Source organism: Sciurus carolinensis, chromosome 7 (genome assembly GCF_902686445.1).
Source record: "Sciurus carolinensis chromosome 7, mSciCar1.2, whole genome shotgun sequence".
Classification (NCBI taxonomy): domain Eukaryota; kingdom Metazoa; phylum Chordata; class Mammalia; order Rodentia; family Sciuridae; genus Sciurus; species Sciurus carolinensis.
In genome coordinates this window covers 117854013-117878693 of record NC_062219.1, presented here as the reverse complement: position 1 = coordinate 117878693, position 24681 = coordinate 117854013, and the positions used below count along the sequence as shown (strand labels likewise).

General features: G+C 40.9%; 1 protein-coding gene across 3 annotated transcripts in view; it reads left to right on the top strand.

The window, feature by feature from the left end:
* The window catches only part of Rnf8 (ring finger protein 8), a 36601-nt gene extending 12562 nt beyond the window's left edge, over window positions 1-24039 (top strand). Inside the window, exons 3-8 of one of the 3 annotated variants that reach the window (XM_047558946.1) lie at window positions 7070-7798; window positions 10209-10271; window positions 13142-13231; window positions 15942-16049; window positions 18608-18812; window positions 23182-24039. In XM_047558946.1, coding sequence (XP_047414902.1) covers window positions 7070-7798; window positions 10209-10271; window positions 13142-13231; window positions 15942-16049; window positions 18608-18812; window positions 23182-23198 — 1212 coding nt within the window. In that variant the 3' untranslated portion in view covers window positions 23199-24039. Of the gene's footprint in view, window positions 1-7069; window positions 7799-10208; window positions 10272-13141; window positions 13264-15941; window positions 16050-18607; window positions 18813-23181 lie in introns of those variants that run through there. The other 2 variants (XR_007109543.1, XM_047558947.1) reach the window with 2 other exon arrangements.
* The last annotated feature ends 642 nt before the right edge of the window (window positions 24040-24681 follow it).

Below are 24681 nucleotides of genomic sequence, written 5' to 3'. Positions count from 1 at the left end.
TACATGGATTCAGTGTAAAATTCTGAGCATTTCTACTTGAATGAGAATGATTAAAAACTAGTTTGATGATACCTATTTGTTCACTGTAAATTCTCTCTCTCTTTTTTTTTTTTACTATGCTGTAGATAGAACCCAGAGTCTCACACATGACAGGCTACCACTGAGCCACATTGCCAGCCCTCCACTGTAAATTCTCTAAAACCGAGCTCAGTCCTGTAGCAGCAGCAGCTTCTTTTTTTTTTTTTTTTTAATTTGGAAGCCAGCGTTGCATTTAATCAAGTATGAAACAAAACACCGCTGCACGTGGTGCAACTTCCTGGAAAGGACTCTCACTTGTAGTTCTCCCATCAACTTTCCCTGCTGTGATAGGATGTCATGAGTTGTCATGCCATTTTTCCATGTAAGGGTTCGGTATCTCTGTAGGATACAGCATGATCTGTGTGTTGGAAGCGTTCAAAGCACACACATCAACATGCCTGTGTGCCATTTATTTACTGTGTTGAAATATATGTAACATAAAACTCACTGTTTTAACCCCCAGTGATGTTAATTACCTTGACGATATTGTGTGACCACCACTGCTACTCATCTCCAGGATTTTTCTTCATCATCCTAAATAGAAACTGTGTTCGTCACCTTTCTGCTTCTGTAACAAAGCACTGGAAATGATCAACTTATAAAGAGGAAGATTTATTCTGGTCACAGTCTTAGAAGTTCCAGCCTATAGCCACTTGGTCAGGTAGCTTTTAGTCCTGAGGTGAAGATGTACATCATAGCGGGAACACAGGACAGAGGAAGTTGCTTGCCTCATCATGGCGGAGAAGCAAAGAGAGAGGAAGGGGCCAGGTTCCAGAGCCTCTTCACAGGCAGACCCCTAAAGGTTCCACCACCTTCTAGCAGCACCACAGTCTGGAGACCAAGCCTTTCACACATGGGCCTCTGCAGGATGTCATTCAAACTATCGTGCAAACTCTATACCCCATCACAAAACCTCCCCAGTTGCCCCTCTTCCAGGCAGTGGCAATAATTCTATTTTCTGTTTCTATGAATTTGATACTTTAGGTGCCTAATATGAATGGAACCCTACGATATTTGGCCTTCTGGCCTGGCTTGTCTTACTTAGCATAATATCCTCAAGGCTCATCCATGCTGTAGCATGTGTTGGACTTTCCATCCTTCTCATGGCTGATTAATACTCTACTGTGGACACACACACCATTTTGTTTGCCCATTTGGGTCATTTTCCTTTTAGCTATTATGAATAATGCTGTTGTGAACTTGACCATGCAAGTATCTCTTTGAGCTCCTGTTTCCTGTTCTTTTTGAGATATACCTGCAATGGAATTGTGAGGATCATATGATAACTCTGTATGGGATTTTGGAGAACTGCAGGCTGCTCTCGACCGTGGCTGCATCGCTTTACATCCCACCAACAATGCATGAGGTTCCAAATTCTCCACATCCCCTCCAGCAATGGTCATTTTCCACTGTTATTGTTTTAATAACCATAATGCATGTGAAGTGGTGCCTCGTGGAGGTTTCGATTGCTTTTGTGAGTGTGTGAGATCAAAACGGTTGGCGCTCTCAGGACCAGAAAGACCCTCTCCCTTTATGTTGGGAGAAATCCTAGTTCTTGGCTGGCAGCAGTGAACGTCTCAAGTGTGTAAGGAAAACCTTCACACTTTCAGGCCCGACAGGAAAACCCGTGGAGAGGAGCGTTCTGCTCTGGCCACCTGGGAAAGTATGCAACTCCCCCAAATTGACTCAGTGTTACCAAGGGAACCCGTATAGGAGCCTGGTGGTTTGATCCCCCATGGCGCATTGTGATTGGGCAAGAAACCTATACAATGTATAGCTGTTCACGCAGTAAACAAGTTTATAGGCAGCTCGCCACAAGCCTGCTTCCACCCAACTCCTGGAGTCTGGGTCTTGACTCTGCGCCCTCACCCCGCATCTGAGCTAGCCCAGCACAAGAGAAACTACATCTTTAGACCCCGAGCCCCATCCTCCAGGTAAGGCCAGGATGTTGAATGTTGAGGACGTAACTGACTGAACCTCAGCACGGATGCCGTGAGCGAGTTCACAAGAGTTCACAGAGGCATGTTAGTCTGAAAAGTTGGCATCTTTCCATGTCCATTCAAACTCCCCAAAGATCCTTCAAAACCATCTCGGAGGCTTCGGTCCATGGCTGGAAGACTCCGTGGCCTTGGGCCCACCGTGAGGTGGGACACTGGTGGGAACCCAGCACAGCAAGACTGCGTACCGAGTGGCAGCTGGGAAACAGGAAGCTATAGTTTCTTCTTATACTTGATGATTTACATGGAAAAAAAATCCCACTTATGATACCATGACCTCTTTAATACCCATACACTATGTGCAGTGCAAATGGAGATGTTACAGTTAAGAAGAGTGAAGGTAACCTGGCACAGTGGTGCACACCTGTAACCCCAGCAGCTGGGGAGGCTGAAGCAGGAGGATCCTAAGTTTAGAGCCAGCCTCACCAACTCAACAAGATACTGTCTCAAAAAAGGGCTGGAGATGTGGCTCAGTAAAGTCTCTCTGAGTTCAATTCCTGGTACCAAAAAAAAAGAGTGGAGGTAACATACTTGGGCAGTGGAGTTCATTGCTGCCCAGTGGAGTCAGGAGGCAGTGTGGGCTCATCAATCTTCTTGTGATTCACCTCCTTTGGGACAGCAAGTCTTCCCGTAGGAAGCCTTCCCTCTATTTCCTTGCCTGCAAATGGATATGGACTGACTCAGAGTTCTGGATAGTAAATGGTTTTGGAGGCTAGATATCAGACAGAAGTCTCTGGGATGCTTATAACTCATTTTTTTAAACTCATAGTTATAATGAAATATTAACTTTGTGACTATTTAGTTGTATATTTATGATTTGTGCACTTTTATGCCTGTATGTTGTACTTTTATTAAAGACTTATTTATTTAATTACTCATTTGGATTTTTTTTGAGTATTGGGCCTTAAAAGGTGTGACCAATGCACACCTTTTAGAATTTCTAAAATAAAACTCAATATCACGAGCATGCTGAGTAACTGGAACTCTTATATGTTGCAAGTAGGAATACAAAATAGTAGCTCAGGGCCTCATGCATGCTAGGCAAGTGCTCTATCACTGAATTACATCCCCAACTAAAAATGACTTTACAAAAATATTGACCAATGCACACCTTTTAGAATTTCTAAAATAAAACTCAATATCACGAGCATGCTGAGTAACTGGAACTCTTATATGTTGCAAGTAGGAATACAAAATAGTAGCTCTACTTTGAAAAACCCTGATAGCTGGGTGTGGTGGCACACACCTGTAATCCCAGTGACTCAGGAAGCTGAGACAGGAGGATGGCAAGTTTGAGGCCAGCCTCAGCAAGTTAATGAGGCCCTGTCTCAAAAGAAAAAATAAAAATTTGGGGGACGTAGCTCAGTGGTAAAGCACTCCTGGGTTCAATCCCCAGTACCTAAAAACAAAACAGAAAAACCAAACTCCAAAAAACATTTTGCTGTTTGTTTTTTAAAGAGTTAAATAGTACACTATCTACTTTCCTTTTTCTAAAATATTTACCCAAGATTAACAAAAATTTATGTTCTCATAGCAACTTGTACATGAATGTTATAATGGTGTTATTCATAGACACCAAAAACTGGAAAAAACAACTAGGGAATGGATGAATTCTAGTTACTCATATACTCAATACTACTTGGCAATTAAAAAAAAAAAACACGTTGATAATGCAGCAACGTGGAGAAATCTCAGAGGCATTATGCTTAGTGAAAGAAGCCAAACTCATCAAGAAAACATTGCCTTTGGGCATTATGTTTTTACTCTCCTTTACAACTGTTTAAAAATAGCATCAGGTGAGGGTACAAGTCTAAGGTGGTGTGGCTTATCCCATCTTTTTTGCCCTTGATGGCTAAGAGACTGCAGGATGGCTGAAAGACTTCAGGCGGTTTTTCCTCTGGTTATCATTTTGCTGCTGCTGGAGGACACTATTCAAGCTGGTGATTATGAAAACCAACATTAGGAAATTCTTAAACAGTGCATGATTTATTTAAACTGTTGTATTCATGGCTTTATCCTGGGCAGTGCTTGATTGTCCTTACACAGCCATAGTTTTTATTTACTTTTTTTTATTATTTTCTAGTCACCTTTTGAACAGACATGACTCAGAGCTGTGGTTCAAATTATACCACTAGGTGTCACCAAGAAGTGATGAACGATTAAACATAGAGGCATCCAAGGATAAAATGTGTTGGGAAATTTTTGAGAGCTTATTTTGTAGACCAAAAGAACTCTGTGGGAGATGGGTTAATGCAGAGGATCTAGTGGAGGGCTCAAAAGTTTGCCCCAGTTTCTTAAGGATTGCTTGTTCCTTCTAACCTGGTGCTCCTATAACCTTATTTATGCTACTTTATCTTTGCCTCTAAGACTTTTCTTAAATTTCTACACATTGGCATCAGGTGGCCTCCTATATCACATTACTTTGCCTGAGACCTTTTTCCTACGTGTAATCTAACATCGACTTAATGCTCTAAAATTGTTCTCAAATGGATTGTTCTGGCTCCATCCCTATCCTTTGTTATTTTCCTATGTGTTGATGCAGAGTCAGCAGAACTGATCATCATTCCCTATAACTTCTTAGGTTGAATAGAAGAACAGGAGAAGGTTGCCAGATGAGCCATGTTAGGCCCAAGGAAATGGGTTAAGACCAGTATTTATTTTATTTATGTGTGTATACACACACACACACATATTATGTTCAAACCAAATAATATAGATGAAACCAGAAATACAGGTCTAATACCAAACCAGGGCTAAGATTCATTCTCTGTTTCAAATTCATCCTTTGTGCCTGTGGTACAGCCCTCAGTCATATTTGGGTTGATCAGGAATTTTTTTCTGACTTCAAAGTAAGTAGCTGTAGTTGCTAGTATAAAGATAAGTTTTCCCCCCACCTCCAATGCTGGGGATCTAACCCAGCACCTTGTACATGCTAAGCAAACCTTCTACCACTGAGCCACATCCCCAAACCTCAACATAGGTCTTAGTCTCAATTCATAAGTGAGTTTCATCTCTGGCCTCTCCCCTAAAGTTAAGTCCTTGATATGGGTTAAAATGACCACCAATATCTGTTAACTCTAAAGCCTACATTTGTTTCAAATCTATTTTTGGACCTATCATTTCCATTTAGCATCCTTTAGCTAACCCAGCTTCAAATGAAATTCTCTTGTGTTTATAGACTGTGCCACGTAATCCCACACCTATTTGTGCCCTTGTGGTGTTCTTTCTGTAGTCATTGCTAAAAGTTTTCAGATGGGCGTGGTGATGCACACCTGTAATCCTAGCGATTTGGGAGGCTAAGATAGAAGGATTGCAAGTTTGAAGCCAGCTTCAGCAACTTAGTGAGACCCTGTCTCAAAAAAAAAAAAAAAAGACTGGGGATGTAATTTAGTGATGTAGCTCAGTGCCCCTGGATTTAATCCCCAGTACCAAAAGAAAAAATTTTTGATTTCATATCTTCTGCTTTTAAACTTGATGTATTCACCTTGTAGGATGCAGAGCATAGAATTGGAGTAATTGGATAAATCAGCTGAGCCAGGATACAACAGTAGTGAACATTGATAAAATGCCATGTACCAGGCACTCTTCTAACTACACGTTAACTCATTAAATTCACACAAAGATCTTGAGGGCGAGACTGTTATCCCCTAATTTATAGATGCAAGTAACTGGTCCATAAGGAGGTAAGAAATTGACTCAAGGTCGTTCAACTGTTAAATGATAGAGACAGATTATAAACCCAGGCAATCCAACTTCAGGGTCCATCTCCTTTTGTGTGTGCATGTGGTGCTGGTGATTGAACCCACGGCCTTATGTGTGCTAGATAAGCACTCTATCACTGAGCTACATCCCCAGCCTCCTGGTTCCATATTTTTTTTGAAAGTTTTATTTGTAATTGACAATTAATAATTATATCGGTCCATTGTAGTTGTACATAATAATGGGATTTGTTATGTATTTGTACATGTACCCAGGATCCGTATTCTTTTTTATTTTTAATGTTTTTTTTTTTAGTTGTCGATGAACCTTATTTATTTAAATGTGGTGCTGAGATTTGAACCCAGTGCCCTACACATGCTAGGCAAGTACTCTACCACTGAGCCAAAACCCCAGCCCCAGTTTCCATATTCTTAACCTTTACACTATGACTTCATTAAAACCAGACAAGTAAACATCAAGCATTTACTATAGGTGAATCACATATAATAATGTTTTATACACATTATCTTATTTGCTCCTTATAGGAACCGTATGAGATAAGTACTTTACCATTCCTATTTTACAGACAAAATTGAGTCCCAGAGAAGTTAAATAAATTACTGAAAGGACATATAACTAACAAACCCAAGGTGTTGCATTCAGGCTATGAGCCAAGTCTGGGTCCAGAGCTCTAGCACTTAACCACTATGGGCCTTTGTTGGTATTAATTGGGCCAGATCCCACCTATAGTTTGACCCCAGTACAGAGTATTGGTATTCTTTTTTTTTTTTTTTTTTTTTTGGTTTATGCATATTGAGAAGTGCTTTGCATATTCATTGTGTTGAGGGATCACATCAGAGACAGTACTTGAGCAACTTTCCTGACCAAACCTGCCTCATTGACTTTACCATTGGATGATGCTTCCTTCACTAATAGCAATTTTTCCATTCTTGGGTTATTGCCTCCAGTTTAGGTCAATGGGAACAATTCAATTTCAGTTTCCTTTAGTGCTGTTGCATGTGTTTGAGCAATTCATCCACCAATAATAAGGTGATTCTTGCCTGTTTTACAGGCAGTTCTCAGTGGAGGCATGAATGTGAAATATAGGTAAAAAGCCAAAGCACTGTTTGAAGAATGCTATTTCTAAGGACAGTGGTTTATGGACCTTTCTTTTCTATTTGTTCTCAAGGGTTTTTGTTCTTAAAAGGCAGAAGGTTTTGTAGCAGCAGGTGAGAAATTTCATTAAGAAAAGCAAAACCATGAAACTTACTTCATCTTTTTTTCCTTTTCCCCAGAGTCTGAATGGTGTTTGGTTGAACAGAGAGCGTCTGGAACCATTAAAGCTTTATTTTATCCATAAGGGAGACCACATCCAGCTTGGGGTGCCTCTGGAAAATAAGGAGAATGCAGAGTATGAATATGAAGTTACTGAGGAAGACTGGGAGAAGATGTATCCCTATCTTGCTCCAAAGAGTGACCGGAAGATTGAAAAAAATAAGGACTTGAGAACTAAAAGGAAATTTAGTTTAGATGAATTAGAGGGTCTTGCAGCTGAAGGCCCCTCAAATTTGAAATCCAAAATAAGTAAAGTGTCATGTGAATCTGGTCAGCCAGTGAAGTCACATGGGAGAGGTGAACACTCTGAATATTTGGATCCTAAGTTGACTTCTCTTGAAGCCCATGAGAAGACCACAGGGGCTAGTATTTGCCCTGGCCCTCCCAAAGTCATAGAGCTTCATCAAAAGAAGCAGAAAGCCTCAAATCCTTCAGCATCTCAGAGCAGCTTAGAGCTATTCAAGGTGACCATGTCCAGGATTTTGAAGCTGAAAACACAGATGCAGGAAAAACAAGTAGCTGTTCTGAATGTGAAAAGGCAAACCCAAAAGGGGAACTCAAAGAAAATTATGAAAATGGAGCAGGAACTGCAGGATTTACAATCCCAGCTGTATGCAGAGCAGGCTCAGCAGCAGGCAAGAGTAGAGCAACTAGAAAAGACTTTCCAGGAAGAGGAACAGCATCTCCAGGTACCACACTGAAGGGAAGGCAAGGCTGCCCATGGGGCGGGCTGGTACTTTGTGAACCTCTATCCAGAGCTGTCTATTTCTGGTCCAGAGACCAAATGTTTGGGAGTGGAAAACTTTAAGAGAAGGAGGTTGAGAAAGGGATTAAAGTTTGAGCAGGCTGACCAGGTGCCAGACTTGGGGTGTCAAGATAGGGTAAGATGACTGAAAGAGCCAGCTAGAACATAACTCATCTCAGGATACAAGGCAAGGTATCTCAGACCCACTGTCAATTGAAGAAGTTGAGTGAAGGTCAGGATGCCACAAAACCACATTTCCACTCCAATTAAGCCAGCAGTTGACCTTATGACTTAGATCTGTCTTTGCTCAGTGGTCAAATCTAAATCACTTAGCCCCAAGGCAATAGGTCAGTTGGTTACTCTGCCCTTGTACCTGACAATTTCTTAGCTCTGAGGATGAGTCCACTGTGTAGCTAACCTAAGAGGTTGGAGGCTAGAAAAGCAGAAAATATTTTTGTTTTGATCTCGAGCAGCCAGCCTTCAGAGGACAGTGACACCAGAACTGTTATTGTGTTGTATGATAAGCCACTTACTTTCCTTTACTGGGATGACTGTCTTGGTGGTGTCAAAATAATACTAAATGTGTTCCCATGCCCGAGTCATTTGGTTAGATGATAAGCTTTTGCACAAGCTTTAGGCAAACCTGATTCTATTCCTACTCCAAATGTCAGTTCCCATCTGGCAGGAACCACATATTACTCCCACCCATTTGCTCAGGTATCGTTGAATGTCAAGAATTCTCCCTTGTTGACTTAGAACTAAGAAGGACCAATCATAGCTGAAGTGGATAAGCTTTTATTTTTTGCTTAGGTTGCTGGGGGCGAGGAACAACAACTGGCTTATTTCTGAAATTCTCTTTGAGCTGGTAGTAGTAGCAAAGGCCATGGATTAAGAAGCTCTTTTTAGGGTATATACTATTGCATATGTATACCTTTTTGTTTCCCTTATCTAGCCTAGACTAGTTCCTGAGATTAATAAGTGGTGATTTTTCTCTACCTATTTAGTATGTCAGACCTTCACTAGCATAGAACTCTCTTTGAGGGATAATATGTTCAGAAATAAGAGTTACTCTTTTGTTTTGCAGTGCTGGGGATTAAACTCAGGGCTTCACAAACATGCTAGGTAAGCACTACCACTGAGCTACATCCTCAAGAGTTACTGATAATATTTGTGGCCATTCTGTATGCTTCAAGGTATAGGTGCAGAACCTGTTCATTTAGCAAAATGTTAAAGAAAGGTAAAAAAGACTGGTTTAGAGAATTTCTCCAGGTCATGTATTAATTGCTGAAAGCAAAGTATATATTGTCTTTTGTCTTAGCTGCAGTTCCCTCTGCCAATGCAGCCCTAGAGATTTATCCTACCCTTGCTACTTGTTCAGAAGCTCGTTTAATCCTACTGCTTCCCATAGATTTTTGTTGTTGTTTTTATTTTTTGTTTTTTTGAGTAACCGTGATGCCTGGTGCTGAGGAGTTCTGCTGGGTATAAAATGCTTAATAAATGGTTTTTATCATTAGGTAAATCATCTTGTTGAAGAGACAAGATGTATTATGCACATAATATAATGGGAAAACAGTTTTCAGTGAATCTTCTAGACCAGACAACAATTTCAAGTTGGCAAACTAAATGCATAGGTAATTCTTAAGGAAGAAAGAGCCCAGAGGTTCTTTTGGAAGGAGCTGGACATAGGTTAATGAGATCGTGGAAGACTTGCATTTTCCGAGTGGGCTGGCAGAGGAAATATAACAGAAGCTCATGCCAGGGATCAGGAAGAGTGGTTTACAGGCAAAAAGTGGTAGGGTATGGGGGCTGGGGTTGTGGCTCAGTGGTAGAGCACTTGCCTAGCACATGTGAGGCACTGGGTTTGATCCTCAGTACCACATATAAGTAAATAAATAAAATAAAGGTCTATTGACAATTAAAAAAAAAAAAAGTGGTAGGGTCTCAGAATGAAGAGACAGGGTGGCCAGAATTTAGGGAAAAAACATGAAAGATCTTGAGTGCCAGCATGGGAGATTATGTCTGAGTTTAGGTGTTTGGTGACTCAGAAGTTCTCAGTTTATATCCTTTTCAGTGTCTTGGCATTAGCCAAGGAGGCATGGAGTGTTCTGGAACCACCCAAGTGGTGGCTTGAAGCTGACAGTCCTGAGGTACACAGTGTTATGCAGAAAACTGTTCAAATCCTTACTGCCAAAAAGCTTGAAGTGAAAGTGAAGGGATTTTCCACCTGCTCACTGACCCCTGTTATTTCCAGATGCAAACTCTAGCTGATAGGTTCTGCTCATTGTTGGATTCCCCTCCCCGCCCCTTTTTCCCCTCTCTGTAGGAAAAACTTTCATTTTGTTTTGGCTTTACAGGGTTTGGATAAAGAGCAAGGAGAAGAAGACCTGAAGCAACAGCTGGCCCAGGCTCTGCAGGAGGTAACTTATCTCTTGCTTCTGTAAGGAGATTGTAGAGCAGCCAGGCATCACATGGCCACTAGCTACCCCTGTGGCTTAGCCCACACCTCTGCAGCATCGCTAGTCTGCAGACAGAGCAGGTGGCAGATGCTCACACCATCAGGCTGGAGACTTGGTGCCTCACAGATATGCCAGATCTCAGTATGAAAACTTATATCTTCATCTGAGCAGAAGTTGCTCTGGTGACAATGGAACAGAGTCTGTAGCAATTAGGAGGCTCTCTGGGGAAGTGGCTGTACTTCAAGAAAAGTGAGGGCAGCAGAGAGGAAATGTGATCTATGACTTGGCCCTCAGGGCTTGTGAGGGCCTCCAAGTCTCATCATCCCTGGACTGTGACCATCTAGAAACCATTCGAGAATGTTCTAATTAAGCATTTTTAGTCAGCTTGAGAATGTGCAGTTTTAATGGTCACCAGAATACATTAAATCAACAGAAGAGTAAAGCTCACAGGAATAAAATTCCTCTAAAAGATTGCCTGTAATTTATTTCATTCAACTTGGGTACTTCTCACCATTTGAGTATTTTTATGTATTCTTTTGCATCTTGAAAACTTGCTATATTGGGCTGGGATTGTGGCTCAGTGGTAGAGTGCTTGCCTGGCATGTGCGAGTCATGGGGTTCAATCCTCAGCACCACATATAAATAAGTAAATAAATAAATAAACAACAACAAAAACTTGCTATATTTTCTGTCTTTATTACCATTAGAAGTTTGATAAAAGTTTAGTCAGATAGTGGGGTGACTTGAATTTCTTTGAGAAAAGTGAGCAAACTGCATTAGAATGTGTTTAGGGGAATTTATCCTATGTTTATTTGTTATTTATTTCTCAACCTTCTAGTACTAACAGTTACTTAGTATTGTAAGGCAGACAGTGCCTGCCTTAATTTCCTTGAGGGGCCCACAAATAGCTTTGAACAGAAATTAGGTGAGTCTTTTTGGAATTTTATTTCCTGAACTCTTTTATTTTTGTAGAATGGGAGTGTCGGCATGTTTCCCATTTGGAGCATTATTAAATTAATATATACATATGTATTTTTTTAATTGACTGGGAAAGAATAAAATTCTGCTACTTGGAAATCCCTGAGGATCATTGAATTCCCTGCACCCACAACCCCTCACCTTGAGACAGACAGGAAAACACATATGTCGGAGGGTGGTTGAGCATGCATTCATAACCTCAAGTGTGATGCAGAGATCATGGTTCTGTACCATCATGCCTGAGGGCATGCCATTCTCAACCTGGGCAATGGTTGTTTGCTATTCTACCCTTCCACCCTGCTGGTCCTTCTGAAGTTGTTTACTAGACCTGTAGAAAATTTTGCATTTCCATAGAGCTGGGTTTTTTGGTACTGGAGACTGAATCCAAGGCTCCTCTACCACTGAGTTACATCCTTAGCCCTTCTTATTTTCTTTTTGAGACAGGAACTTGCTAAGTTGCCCTGGCTGGCCTTGAATTTGTGATCCTCCTACCTCAGTCTCCTGAATAACTGGAATTACAAACCTGTGCTGCCACACTTGGCTCCATAGAGCTTTACAAACATTTTTTAATATTTTTCATACCTATTACTTTATCAACACTGAGGTTAAGAGGAACACCATTTTCAGATGAAAAAGCTAAGGAAAACAGATTTAATTAGCAGTCAGGATGAAGACCCAGGCCTTCTGACATGACTTGTTCCAGGAGATCACACATGTAAAATTTTGTTTCTTGAGTGATGTCTTTTCAGAAATGCTTGCATTTACTTCCCTTCTTTTAAAAAATAATTTGAGGTGAGATTCTAAAAAATAAGCTATGCTTATACATGAAGGAACTCACAGATTTTCTTCCTTCCTTTTCTCCTCCCTGCCTTTCACCTTTCCTTCTTCCTTCCTTCCCTCCACCTCTAGCATGCTAAGCATGTGTTCTACCATCGAGTCACACTTCTAGCCTATAAATTTGTTTCATAGACATGGAACCCCTAGATATTTGCTATAGGAAGTTAACTATTAGCTCTCAGGTATGCCCACTTCTAGAAGACACTATCAGGTTTCAGGCAACATTGCCTTGTGATTTGTAGAATAAATATGTTAAAGATGTTTTTTATTTAAATGAAAATAACTACTTCATTTCCCAGAATTCCATTTACCCCCTGAATATTACCTCAAAGTTCTTACACACTGGTTTCTAGAATCATATGAGTGGCCCTTTAATAAGATGCACATTCCTGAGCTCCAGGTTTGTTTGTTTCTTTGTGTGTGTGGCGCTAGGAATCAAACCCAGGGCATTGCACATGCTAGACAAGTTTTCTAACACTAAGTTACATCTTCAGCCCTTTTTATTTTACTTTGAAACAAGCTCTCACAAAGTTAGTTGCCCAGAGTGACCTGAAACTTGGGATCCTTCCACTTCAACTTCCTGAGCAACTGGGAATCTAGGCATGTACCATCATGCCTGACCCTTGTGAATATTTCTTGAATGCTCTTCTTAGTTGTGAGTAACCTCAAAGTTCTTACACACTGGTTTCTAGAATCATATGAGTGGCCCTTTAATAAGATGCACATTCCTGAGCTCCAGACCAAATATACAGAATCACACTCTCTGGAAGGCCATGGAGTTTTTCAGTTGATTTGATTGGCCACTGAGGCTGCATTAGTCAAGAGGGACTAGTGGACTTGATAGCTTCCCTCCCTACCTGCCCCCTTCCATGAAAAAAGCAGCAGGTAGATGGACCATGAATGAAAGAAGGTATTTTGAAATTGTTAATTCATTGATCCTCTCAAAGTCAGAGACTAGAGGGAGTAGAACCGGGTGTGTAGCTCTTCTTGAGTGTGTATCTGTTATGTTTCTGTAGCATCGGGTTCTAATGGAGGAGTTGAATCGCAGCAAGAAGGACTTTGAAACAATCATTCAAGCTAAGAACAAAGAATTGGAGCAGACCAAGGTACTGGAAAGAAGATGGAGGTTTAGAATTTGGTTAGTACATGCAACTCAGCATTTTCAACAGTGCAAGGGTTGCTATGGTGAATGAGAGACTGTGGCTGCTCCTTACCTCAGGGGAAATAATCTGTAAAATTATTCAGGCCTATAGAAGATTCCTGCTTATAAGACAACATCTAATTCCTTCTCTTGTTTAGAAGCTAAATGCTGAGAATGAGACACTTGCATCCTGCATTCTAGTCCTTTCTGAATGGTGGGTGCTCCTTCAGAGTATGATGGATGCAGACTAAAGAGTATTGTAGTCAAAATAAAAAATAGTTCATCTTGATGTATTTATGCAATTCCTTTTCCCATCAAATCAGTAGAACTCTTACATTAGAGGTTATAAACCCTAATGCCTACCATGGCCAGACCAGTAATAAAGATGAGCAAAGGGACCTGAGTATAAAAACATGGTAGGGATCTGTGAGGACTGTAGTACTCACCCTTCACCTCTAACTAAGGAGTCAGCTCTTTGCTCAGTCATTTGTTGCTATCTAGAAATGTAGGTTGGTGTTGTCAGATATTTGGTTTTTCCATAGGAGATGGAAATACAGATATTTGTATGAAATTCTTTACACAGTTTTCAAATATTAGCAACAAATATTTTAAATTTTTATTTATTATTTATTTATTAGTACTGGTAATTGAGCCCAGAGGCCCTTTGCCACTGAACTGTATACCCAGTCCTTTTTATTTTCAAATTTGAGACAGGGTCTTGCTAAGTTGCTGAGAGTTTCATTAAGTTGCTGAGACTGGCCTCAAACTTCCAATCCTCCTATCTCAGCCTCCCAAATTGCTGGGGTTATAGGCATGTTCCACCATGTCTGGATCAGTTTTAAATTTTTTTAACTGATGCATAAAACCACAGAAATTGTATATATTTAAAGGGTTCCACATGATGTTTCAATACATGTATAAGTTAAAAGTTGTTTTGTATGTGTTTTTAATGCCATGAAGACCAAGCTAAACAAGTCTGCAGGATGGATCTAGTCCACAGGTTACCAGTTTAAAACCTTGAAATGAATACGTGAGTCTGACTGCATCTCTCATCCCTTCCTCCTCCACATACAGACCTGGAGCTGAGTACCAAAGGAAGAAACTCTTTTTCTTCAGTTGATTTGATATCCTTGTTCTTTATTCAAATTATCTAGTACCTTCTTCCCCAGCCTCCAAGAAACCACCATATCTTTTCTTTTTTTATGGTGCTGGGGATCAAACCCAGGACCTTGTGCATGCCTGGCAAACACTCTTAACACTGAGCTACACCCCTAGCACCATATGTTTTTGAACCCAGTGCTCATAAGTTTTTAGGGAACTTGACTGTAGTTAGAAATGGGTCCAGACTCTTCACTGCCGTAAGCAACCTGACAGTCTTTGCTTTGATTGTAAGAAAAAATAAAAGATGAAAAAAGTACTAGCCACTCAAATATATTTCAAATGGCTTTTTCTCTCTTCCCCAGGGGCTTTTGTTGCTATTCGTTAGAGGGATGAGTTAACTATCTTAAATGTATCAAAAGAGCATGCCTAGATCCTCCCCAAAGTGTTAATCCATAGGCAGTCCAACCTCTTGGGAAAAGCACAGAGAAAGTGCCCTAGAGACTTCTACAGATGTGGGGAGTGGCACGCATCATAGAGCTTGAATCCTGAAAGTACTTTAGGAGGCCATTTCTCCTGCCTTCTGCCTTCCAGGAATATAGATATTATCCTTATATTATAGAGGTTAACTACAAGAAACACAACCTTTTAACTAATTGAAACTTCCTGCCTCTCTGGATTGTTCTTCATAACTCCTGTTCAGTGAGTTTTTTGTTGTTTGAAATGTTCATATATTTATATATATATATATATTCTCTGAATTGCAGCTTGCTATACAATACTTCAGTATGCTACCTTCACTTTTTTGTTTGGTTAATTTTGGGGAACAAGACAAACTGTCATGCAGATATTGAAAAACAGCATGGTGTTTTAGTCTATTCAGGCTGCTATAATAAAATAACCATAAACTGGATAGCTTTGTAAACAACAGAAATGTATTTTTCATGTTCTGCAGTCTGGGAAGTCCAAGACCAAGGTCTGGCAGATTCAGTGTGTTGTGAAGGTCTACTTTCTGATCCACAGATGATACCTTACTGCTGTGTCCTCACATGGTAGAAAAGGAGAACAAATTTCCTTGGGCCTCTTTCATAAGACTGCTAATCCCATTCATTCATGAAGGCAGAGACTTCCTGACCTAGTTTCCTCCCAAAGATTCTACCTCTTAATCCATCATATAGGAGGATAAGTTTTAACTTATGAATTTTGGAGAGAGAGTTTTTTTTTTTAGTTGTTGATGGACCTTTTATTTATTTACACGGGTTGCTGAGAATCGAACCCAGTGCCTCACACATGCCAGACAAGCTCTCTACCACTGAGCTACAACCCCAGCCCCGAGATACAGACATTTAGACCATAGCAAATAGGAAAGAAAGGAAATTAGTGCTCTGAATTAGAAAGCAATTCTTGAGAAATAGTAACCCATGGGAAAGTGTTTTATTCTCATGTGGCTGCACCAGAATGAATTTTAATTTAGACTCCTCCTGAATCCTATTTTAGTCAATTAACTTTGCTCCATGTCCTGTTATGCATTCTTGTTGGTTTCTCCAAATGACAGATGGTATTGTGTATTTTTGCAGGAAGAAAAGGAGAAGGTGCAAGCACAGAAGGAGGAAGTTCTTAGCCACATGAATGATGTGCTAGAGAATGAGCTCCAGTGTATTATTTGCTCAGAATACTTCATCGAGGTAACGATGAACTGTGATTCACCCCATCCCATCCTCCCAGTCCCGAATGGGACATGGACTGTACATACAGGTTCTGTCTGCTATAGGGAAACATTTTTGAAGAGGTTTTTTTTTTTCCTCCCAGGAATTTATAACTATTTGATTTCAAAGTGACATCTAGAGATGGCCACCTCCTACTTGATTTCGCAGTCTTCTTTCCCTTTACTAACCTTTTTCTTATTTAGTCTTGAATATTTATTATTACAATTAACATTTTTAACTGAAATACAGCCTTTACCTCTTTGTTGTTAGGGCCATATATTAGAATTTTGAAATATCAGAATACAGCTCCTCAATAAAACTTACTTTACTCCAAATGAGCACAATGCTAAGAGTAGGCTTATAGTGCCACCTTTTAAACAGGGTGGCAGATGTCATTGATGTGTGGTCACTGTGGGAATTCAGGGGCCAAAGTGAATATACTTCAGGACTTGGAAGCTCCTTTTGAAAATGAAACATCTGTCTCCTAGGCTACCATTTGTTCTGTCATATTTTTGCACCAGCTCTTTCTGGTTTCATAATTTTCTACCATTTGTGACCAGTTCATGTTAGACTACAAGTGTTAAGCTCAGTTCGTTAAGTGTCACTTATTTTTAGACTCCCATATAGTGTTGCTCATATGAATCCCAGTGACCCAGGAGTCTAAGGTGGGAGGATTACAGGTTTGAGGCCAGCCTTAGCAATTTAGTAGAACCCTTAACAACTTAGCGAGACCCTATCTTAAAATAAAAAAAGTAAAATAAAAAGGGTTGGAGACATAGCTCAGTGGTAAAGCATTTCTAGCTTCACTTCCCAGTACCAAAATATAGAGGTAGGTAGGTAGTATGTAGGTAGGTAGGTAGGTAGGTAGATAGGTAGGTAGATAGATAGATAGATAGATAGATAGATAGATAAGGAAAGGCATATGTGCACTGCTTTCTTTTCTCAGGCAGTCTTTGCAGAGGTAGGATCTATCAGCCTTCTGAAAAATCTCTCCTAGGGAGACCAGTTTCTTTAGTCTGAATCCACTTTGACTTCAGGTCATAATTTTCCCCATACTTTCCAGTTAGATGATTGCCTGCTTTGGAGAAACTCAGAGTTATATTGACAGGATTTATGGACACCAATAGAGGAAGACAAGGAAAGGGAGGTTGGAATGGGCGATGAGTCAGCTGACCTAGAGCATCTATCTTCAGAGTCATAGAAAAGACAAATAACTTGGCTTGTGTTGTGTTTACACCATATTGCCTGACTTACTCTGCTGGTCCTTTCCCTTTCTCTTTTTTGCCATGCTTGGGTTTGACCCAGGGTCTGGGCATGCTAGGCAAGTGTTTTACCACTGAGTCATATTCCCAGCCCTAGTGGTCACCTTTTAGGTTTTTTTTTTTTTTTTTTTTTTTGAACTGGGTATTGAACCCAGGGCTGCTTAACCACTGAGATACATCCCCAGCACACCTCCCCCAACCCTTTTTAAATTTAGAGACAGGGTCTTACTGGATTGCTTAGGGCCTTGCTAAGTTGCTGAGTCTGGCTTTGAACTGGTGATCCTCCTGCCTTTGCCTCCAGAGTTTCTGGGATTACAGGCACTTGCCACCACGCCCAGCCTCCCTAGTGGTCACCTTTTAAAACCAGTCTTAGACGCTTCATTCTAATCAGGTTTTTTAGGTCTGTTTATAACATTTATCTCATATAGTAAACAGTGTCTTAGTTTTCTAGGCTTAACTTGGCATTTGAAAAATATATATTTCTGTGTTATTTTTTGATGCTATTCTTAAAGCAGATTGAGGACTTTTGAGTCTCAGAAAAAGCCGTAGCTTAGAAGATGTACATAAACAAGAGTTACAGAGAGTGGTTTATATTCCTGGGTCTGGCAGAAATCTGACCAGAAGGATTACTCAGAAGAACCTCAAAAGAACAGGCTTCTTTCTGCTTTTCTGTCTTCATAGACATATTTACCTAGGGGTTTAGACACTGTCAGTGAACTATCAACTATTTAGTTCATTTTTACCCAACCTAGTAGCCTTATACCTTATTTTAGTTTTTTAGTCTATTTAGAGATTGTACCTCCTATGATTCTACATATTATTTGTATATGCTCCCCTTCATTTGTTAAAATTGAGGTTCCAATTCAGCATTAGCGAGACATAATTTTTTCAAAAGGGAATTAATAATGTATTTGTATGAAAGCATTCAAACCTTCTACTTATGTCCGGTAACATTTGTTTACAAGTGGCTAATGATATTGACTGAAGTGGAACTTGGTTTGTGTTACAAAACAGACAAATCAACCTATATGAGCTCTGAATATATGACCTTAATTGAATCTAGGACCTTAATTGAGTTTATGGCCTTTGAGAAAGGAGGAAATGAGTTGTCTAACAAGAAGTTTAAAATTTCTCACCACCAAGAATAATTCTAATATCCCTTGTAAGCCTTCCAGATGGAACTGTATGTAGCTCACTTTCCTTTTGGCCTTGGAAACTAACTTTGAAAAAGTAAGCATAACAAGTATGATTTCTGTGTTCCCATTCCCATTGTAGGCAGTCACCTTGAACTGTGCTCACAGTTTCTGCTCTTACTGTATCAATGAGTGGATGAAGCGGAAGATAGAATGCCCCATTTGTCGGAAGGACATTGAGTCCAAAACTCACTCCCTGGTTCTGGACAATTGCATTAATAAGATGGTGGATAATCTGAGCTCAGAAGTGAAAGAACGACGGATTTTCCTCATTAGGGAACGGAAAGGTGAGTGGGTCTGAGAATCTCTATCCCTCAATAAAGGAGTTATTTACTTCTTAATGTCAATAGGTGGTTGTTGGAGAAGAGATAGTGCTAGGTAGATTATTCTTGAACTACGGAAAATTGGAGGAAATGCAAAAGAATGAAGTTCAGATAATTGTGTGAGAAAGGATTGAGGTAGAATTAATCTCTGCTGTTTGAACGTTGGAAAAGTGGGAAGCTTAGGTAATTGTGCCTTGATGGTGAAAAAAAGATCTGATTAGAAAACACGTTAGATCATTTGCTGCAGTAGAGGTGCTGTTGCTCAATACAGTTGAGTTGCATTCAGGTGTTGCAAAATCCTTGAGTTGGGTAGACGTTTCAAGTAGAATGTGTTTAAGTCACAGATTCACAGCTTGAAAAATGCCGGAAGAAAACATATATACTGGTCCTGTCTATAAGAGCCACAGCTTATTTAGACAAATAGGATATAATGAAAAATTAAAGAGAAATATATTCTTGTTGGGCGTGGTGGCACACACCTGTAATCCCAGCAACTAGAGACTAAGATAGGAGGATTGCAACTTAGCAGAACCCTGGCTCAAAAATATAAAAGGGCTGAGGACATAGCTCAGTGGTAAGTGCTCCTGGATTAAATCCCCAGTACTGAAAGGGGGTAAAAAAGATATAAATATAATCCTACAGTGTTGTATTTGGGGATCCTAACAAGTATCCCAGTCAGAGGAAGTTTGGATAAAGAGTTGGGGAAGGGATGAGTAAGTTTCCTGAATGAACTTTGCTTCCACAATGAATATCTGTTCATGTAAGTGATATTGATTTGAGACCTGCTGATTAGGGCTGCAGAGAGCATCTGTGCTTGAGACTTAGTAGGACTCTGGCTCAAAAGTATCTAGGATCAGAACACAAGGATTGGTTATTAAATAGGGATCCAGTGAGCATAAAAATAGGGTAGATAGGATTATCATGTTCAGTCCATTAAATAATCAAGCATTACCTCCTGGGGCAGCTTCAGAGCCAAAGTGCTGTGCTGTCAATTGACTGCGTTTAGTAGGCCCACCAGAGAAGTTCACTCACTGTCCTTACATGTACCACCTGGCCATTCAAATCCCATGTTCTTGAGATTTTTTGGTTTTACCTTTCTCTAAGTCTGAAGAAGCTAGAAGACCTTAGAGGCCAAACTGCTAACAGTAGAATCTTCTGGCCACTGCTTCCTTTCTTCTAGCCCTTCAATAGATGTTAGCCATTTTTTTTCAAGCAGTTATGGTATGAAATTGGCCTTGGTTGTTTAGCCGGAGTAGATCCAGCAAGCTCGGCACAGAACTGGGTACTGTGAGTACACCTGAGCCAGGTATTTCTGAGGAGGACATTCTGACCTGTGGAAGGTTGGGGTGGATTTCGTTCGTTCTTTAGAACCAGTGTTTCCCACTCTTCTGATACCTCTGTGCTATTGGATTATGTGCCCAGTTTTGATCCCTCACAGATTTTTACCACCAAGATCCTCTTGATTTTTCTAGCAGAATTCCATTGCTCTTCCTTTTTGCTTCCTATCACCAATAGAACACTGTATTAAAGACCAGATAAAGAGATAATAGGGCATCATCTCAGGCCTCACAGCGCTCACTGGTGGAAGAGAGAAAGACCTACAGAATGTGCTGAATTCCACAGCAGGGTGCTGTGAAGACTCAGAGGAGGGGCCACTTAATTTGGCCTGGACAGGTAGAGGTATAAGAAGAAACTCCACAGAGGATATGACTTTTGAACTGAACCTTAAAGGTTACCTAGGGGATTTGTTTTCCAAGCTGAAGAAACTGCAGAAGCAAAACACAGAGGCATGAAAAAGTGGTGACCTGTATCCCACCCCTACTTCTTATGTCCATATGAGACCATAGTATTTACACAGTGCTGGTCTTACAGGACAGTCAGGGCTTAGAAAGTGTCTCCAGAGGCCAAGTGAATGCTTTCTTTTTTCTTGCCTCTTTGCTTTCTGAGAGGAGCCATGTCCCAGGAATCCAATTTAATTAGAATTGGGTTATGACCTTTTTTTAAATTTTTTAAAAATTTTTATAGACTGCATTTTGATTCATTGTACACAAATGAGGTACAACTTTTCATTTCTATGGTTGTACACAATGTAGATTCATGTAATCATACATATACATGGGGTAATACTGTCTGTTTCATTCTACTATCTTTTTGTCCCCCACTCCTTCCACCCCATTTTCCTCTACACCATCCAAAGTTCCTTCATTCTTCTCTTTCCCCTCACCACTCCCCCAGGTTACAACCTTTTACCTGAAGTGTGCTGAGCATAGTCTAGGTGGGGACACCCCTGTACATTCTTTGCCTGGCCTGCTGCCTAGGTTCCTTCTCACCAGTCCAAGCACCAGATGACTTCATGAAGCATTGGAAAGGGAAAGAAGAGCCCCATATTCTATGTTCACCTCTGTTTCCCTTACACAGAATTAATTATGCAGAGAAAGTACCAAATCCTGGTTTTCTCTCCAAAGGTTACCTCTTGCCCTTTTTGGTAACAGTAGGGTCTACACAAGAAACAGAAACAGCCTTTCCTCTTGCATGCACTTGCTGAGAACAGTTCTGGCAACCATCTCAGTTTCTGTAGTTATCACAGTGAATGCAGCTTTGAGGTTTTCTCTAGTGATAGACAAAAGTTTCTAAAACCTTATTTAGGGAAAGATGTGCCAGAGCCATCGGCAGCTTCACTGGCTTTGGAGAAAATTCTCAGTTCAAATACCAATCCTCCTTGCATGTTCTAGGGCCAGTTGAAAGCTGGTTTAATCCTTTGTGCATGGGAATTTTTTAAAAGGATGAAATTTAGGATCTGGAAACTAGGATTGGCAAATGCTTAGTGATGTTAGTTCTGACATGTGGCAGGACCCTGGGCAGGGATTGCCCTTATCCACAGACTAGCTATGCTGATAGGCCTGTGCTTTGATTCACATTCCCCACCTCCCTTGATATTAGAATATTGGTTTGAGGTTAGGACAGGGGGTGTACCATGGCCTTTGTGAACTACACAGAGTGAACCATACCCTTTGTGAGACAGAGGCTTCTCCAGAGTTGGGGATTTCTGGAAAGATTCACCTGGCCTACAGCTCTTACCAGCTTTCTGGAGGTTAAGAGGAGGGTGGTCCAAACATGGAACAGGAGAAACTGGCAGAGTCCAGGCTCTGAAGTATCTTTCTGATCCTCGGGAAATTTTTCTTTGATATTGCCCATCCTCCTTTGGGCCTTGTAAGGGAATGTTTGGGGGAGTGGCATTAATATGGTATCCGGCAAACTGTGCTCACCCGGTGAGAATACTGGTTAATAGGTGCTTTTAACCTATTCACTCCTGTCCCTTGAGAATCCAGGGTTATATGGATGAAGTATTACTGCCTGCCTTGTATAGGACAACATTTGCCTAAGAGAAAACGGCTCTTGTGCATGCTCTGAAATAGTATGTAACACTGCTCTTGAAATTTTTGAATTTTAAAAATGTATGTTTTGAAAATTATCATGGAATGGAAAATTAACAGTCTTGTTACTCAAAGCTTTTATTTTTCTAATACCAACCCCCCCTTTCCCTTTCTGTTCTTTTGTCTACTATTATCCTCTTCTTGTCATCAAAATGGGATTTTCCTCTGTTTAATTTACTCCCTTCCTCACCCATAATTGACCTCTGAGCTATGCGGTGTGATATGGAAAGGGTGTCATTGGAACTGTCCTCCCAGTGCTCTTAGTGGAGGGTGGCTGTGGCATTAATTGGACCATACGGTATAGCAACCAGGTCCTAGGACTTCAGATTCCTTGTTGACCGTGTTGTCCTTGTAATTTCAGAGCCTCCTTCCATCTGGAGGCCAAAAAGCTGTTCCCTGACTTCAGTGCTACCACTTCACTGCAAGCCCCTGGAAGAGCTTCCACAATTAGGAGAGTGGCCTTTCTGGGTACTGTCATCAAACCCTAAATGCACAGACAGTTGAATTTGAGGGAACCGTGCCATGCTAGAGTAGAGAGGTCAAGGGCTGACCTGACTACCTGCCCACTTCACCTTTAAATAAGCCCTGAGGAGTCTAGTGCAGCAGAGTTGGGGATCGTGGTGCGCTCCGGTGAGCGAGTGTGGTTTTCTTGAAGGCGAAGGCTGGAACTTGCTGGCCCAGGTGGGATCCTGTTGCCTCTAGGCAGTAACTTCAGACCTCAGCCCCTCTTGCCCACCGGAGCAGACTTGAGCAGAGAGTGACATGACCTGACTTTGGTTTTTCCCCTTCATTCTGGCTGCTGTGGGGAGGAGGGTGCTACTGAGGTTGACAAGCATGGAAGCAAAGAGGCCCGGGAGAGAACGCAGGCTCCTCCTTTAGTTCTCTTTTTCTTTCCCAAGCAAAGCGATTGTCCTGAAGACCACGCTTGAAAGGCATTTGAAAGACTTCAAGGCGATGGGAGCTCGGGATGTTCTTGAGGAATCTCTCTGGATGTGACTCGGGCCACTCTGAAGGTCATCTGAGAAGCCATGTGGGACAGGAGACTGAGCTAGGAAGCCCTGCGTCACTCGCCTTCTGTGATGGCCAGCTCTGCTGCCATCGTCATCTGAAGCACTCCCAGGACTCAGCACCAGCTGCTTCAGGGTACCTAATGGACTGCTTCACGACACGTTGAATGGGTTATTTGAGTTCTGTTTTTTGTTGTTATTGTTGTTTTTAATTTGTTGTTGTTGTTTTGATACCTCAGAAGCATCTCTGCTGATATTTGTTTTAGACAGTGGGGTGTACCTCATGCTGCCCCTGAAGGCATCCTGTTTTTGACAGTCTGGTTTATCTCTTCTTTGTGAAAACAAGATATCATTTCTTGGAAATAAAATGTAAAACCTATCAGTTGCTCAGCTGGGCTTTGGTGTATTTACCTTCCTTCCCTTCCAGCTCCCAGACAGTCTCACAAGTAAACACTGGCAGCTCATAGATTACAACCAAGAAAGTGACTGTATCAGATGATAGACTTCAAGTGAATCTCAGCCTGAAAAGCCAAGCCCAAGATCATGGCCACACTAGGGGGCCTGTATCATCATCTGTTTTTATTTCAGAGTCTGGTTACTACTTACCTTTTTTCTGGTGGGAGAAGTTCCTTTCCTTCAGCTAGTGTTCTGAATTCAGGGGCAGTGAGTTTTCCTTTTTTTGAGAACTTTTATAATTTGCTTTATTCCCCATCTTGTAAAAATTAAAAATTGTCTCCCTTTGGCTTCCCATTTTTTGTGTGTGGGGGTTGTTTTTTGTTTGTTTGTTTTGGTACTGGGGATTGAACTAGGGGTGCTTTATCACTGAGCTACATTCCCAGTTATTTTAATTTTTTTCTTGTGAGGCAGGGTCTTGCTAACTTTGTAATCCTCTTGCCTTAGCCTCCTGAGTAGCTGGGATTACAGTTGTGTACCACCACACCTAGTGCCCCTCCCCTTTTTAAACAGGAAACAAAACAAAATATAATTTTAATGTTTGGGAGAGAGAAGCTTAGGACAAATTGTGGTATCCTTGTTTACCTGTAGTGAGAATGAGGGGAAAACACAGGAAGTTGGACAGTAGTCATTTGAAACTAAGAGCCCTCTAGTAGAATTGTGAAACCGTTTGTCATTCAATGGTTTGCTTCCCTCTCCCTTTTTACTAAGTTCCATTCTTTTTAGTTCTTTATACAACATGTATTTTCATAAAGGGTTGAAAACAATAGACCTGGCAACTTTTTAGGAATGGGGGGAGCTCTTTCATTGAGTATACTATGGAATTGTGATTCCGAAGTCCCTTGTCTTCATATCCATCTTTCTCCCCATAATGACTGAAGTACTGGTAGAGGACTGGGAAAGTAGCTTAGTGATAGAGCATTTATTTGCCTAGCATGC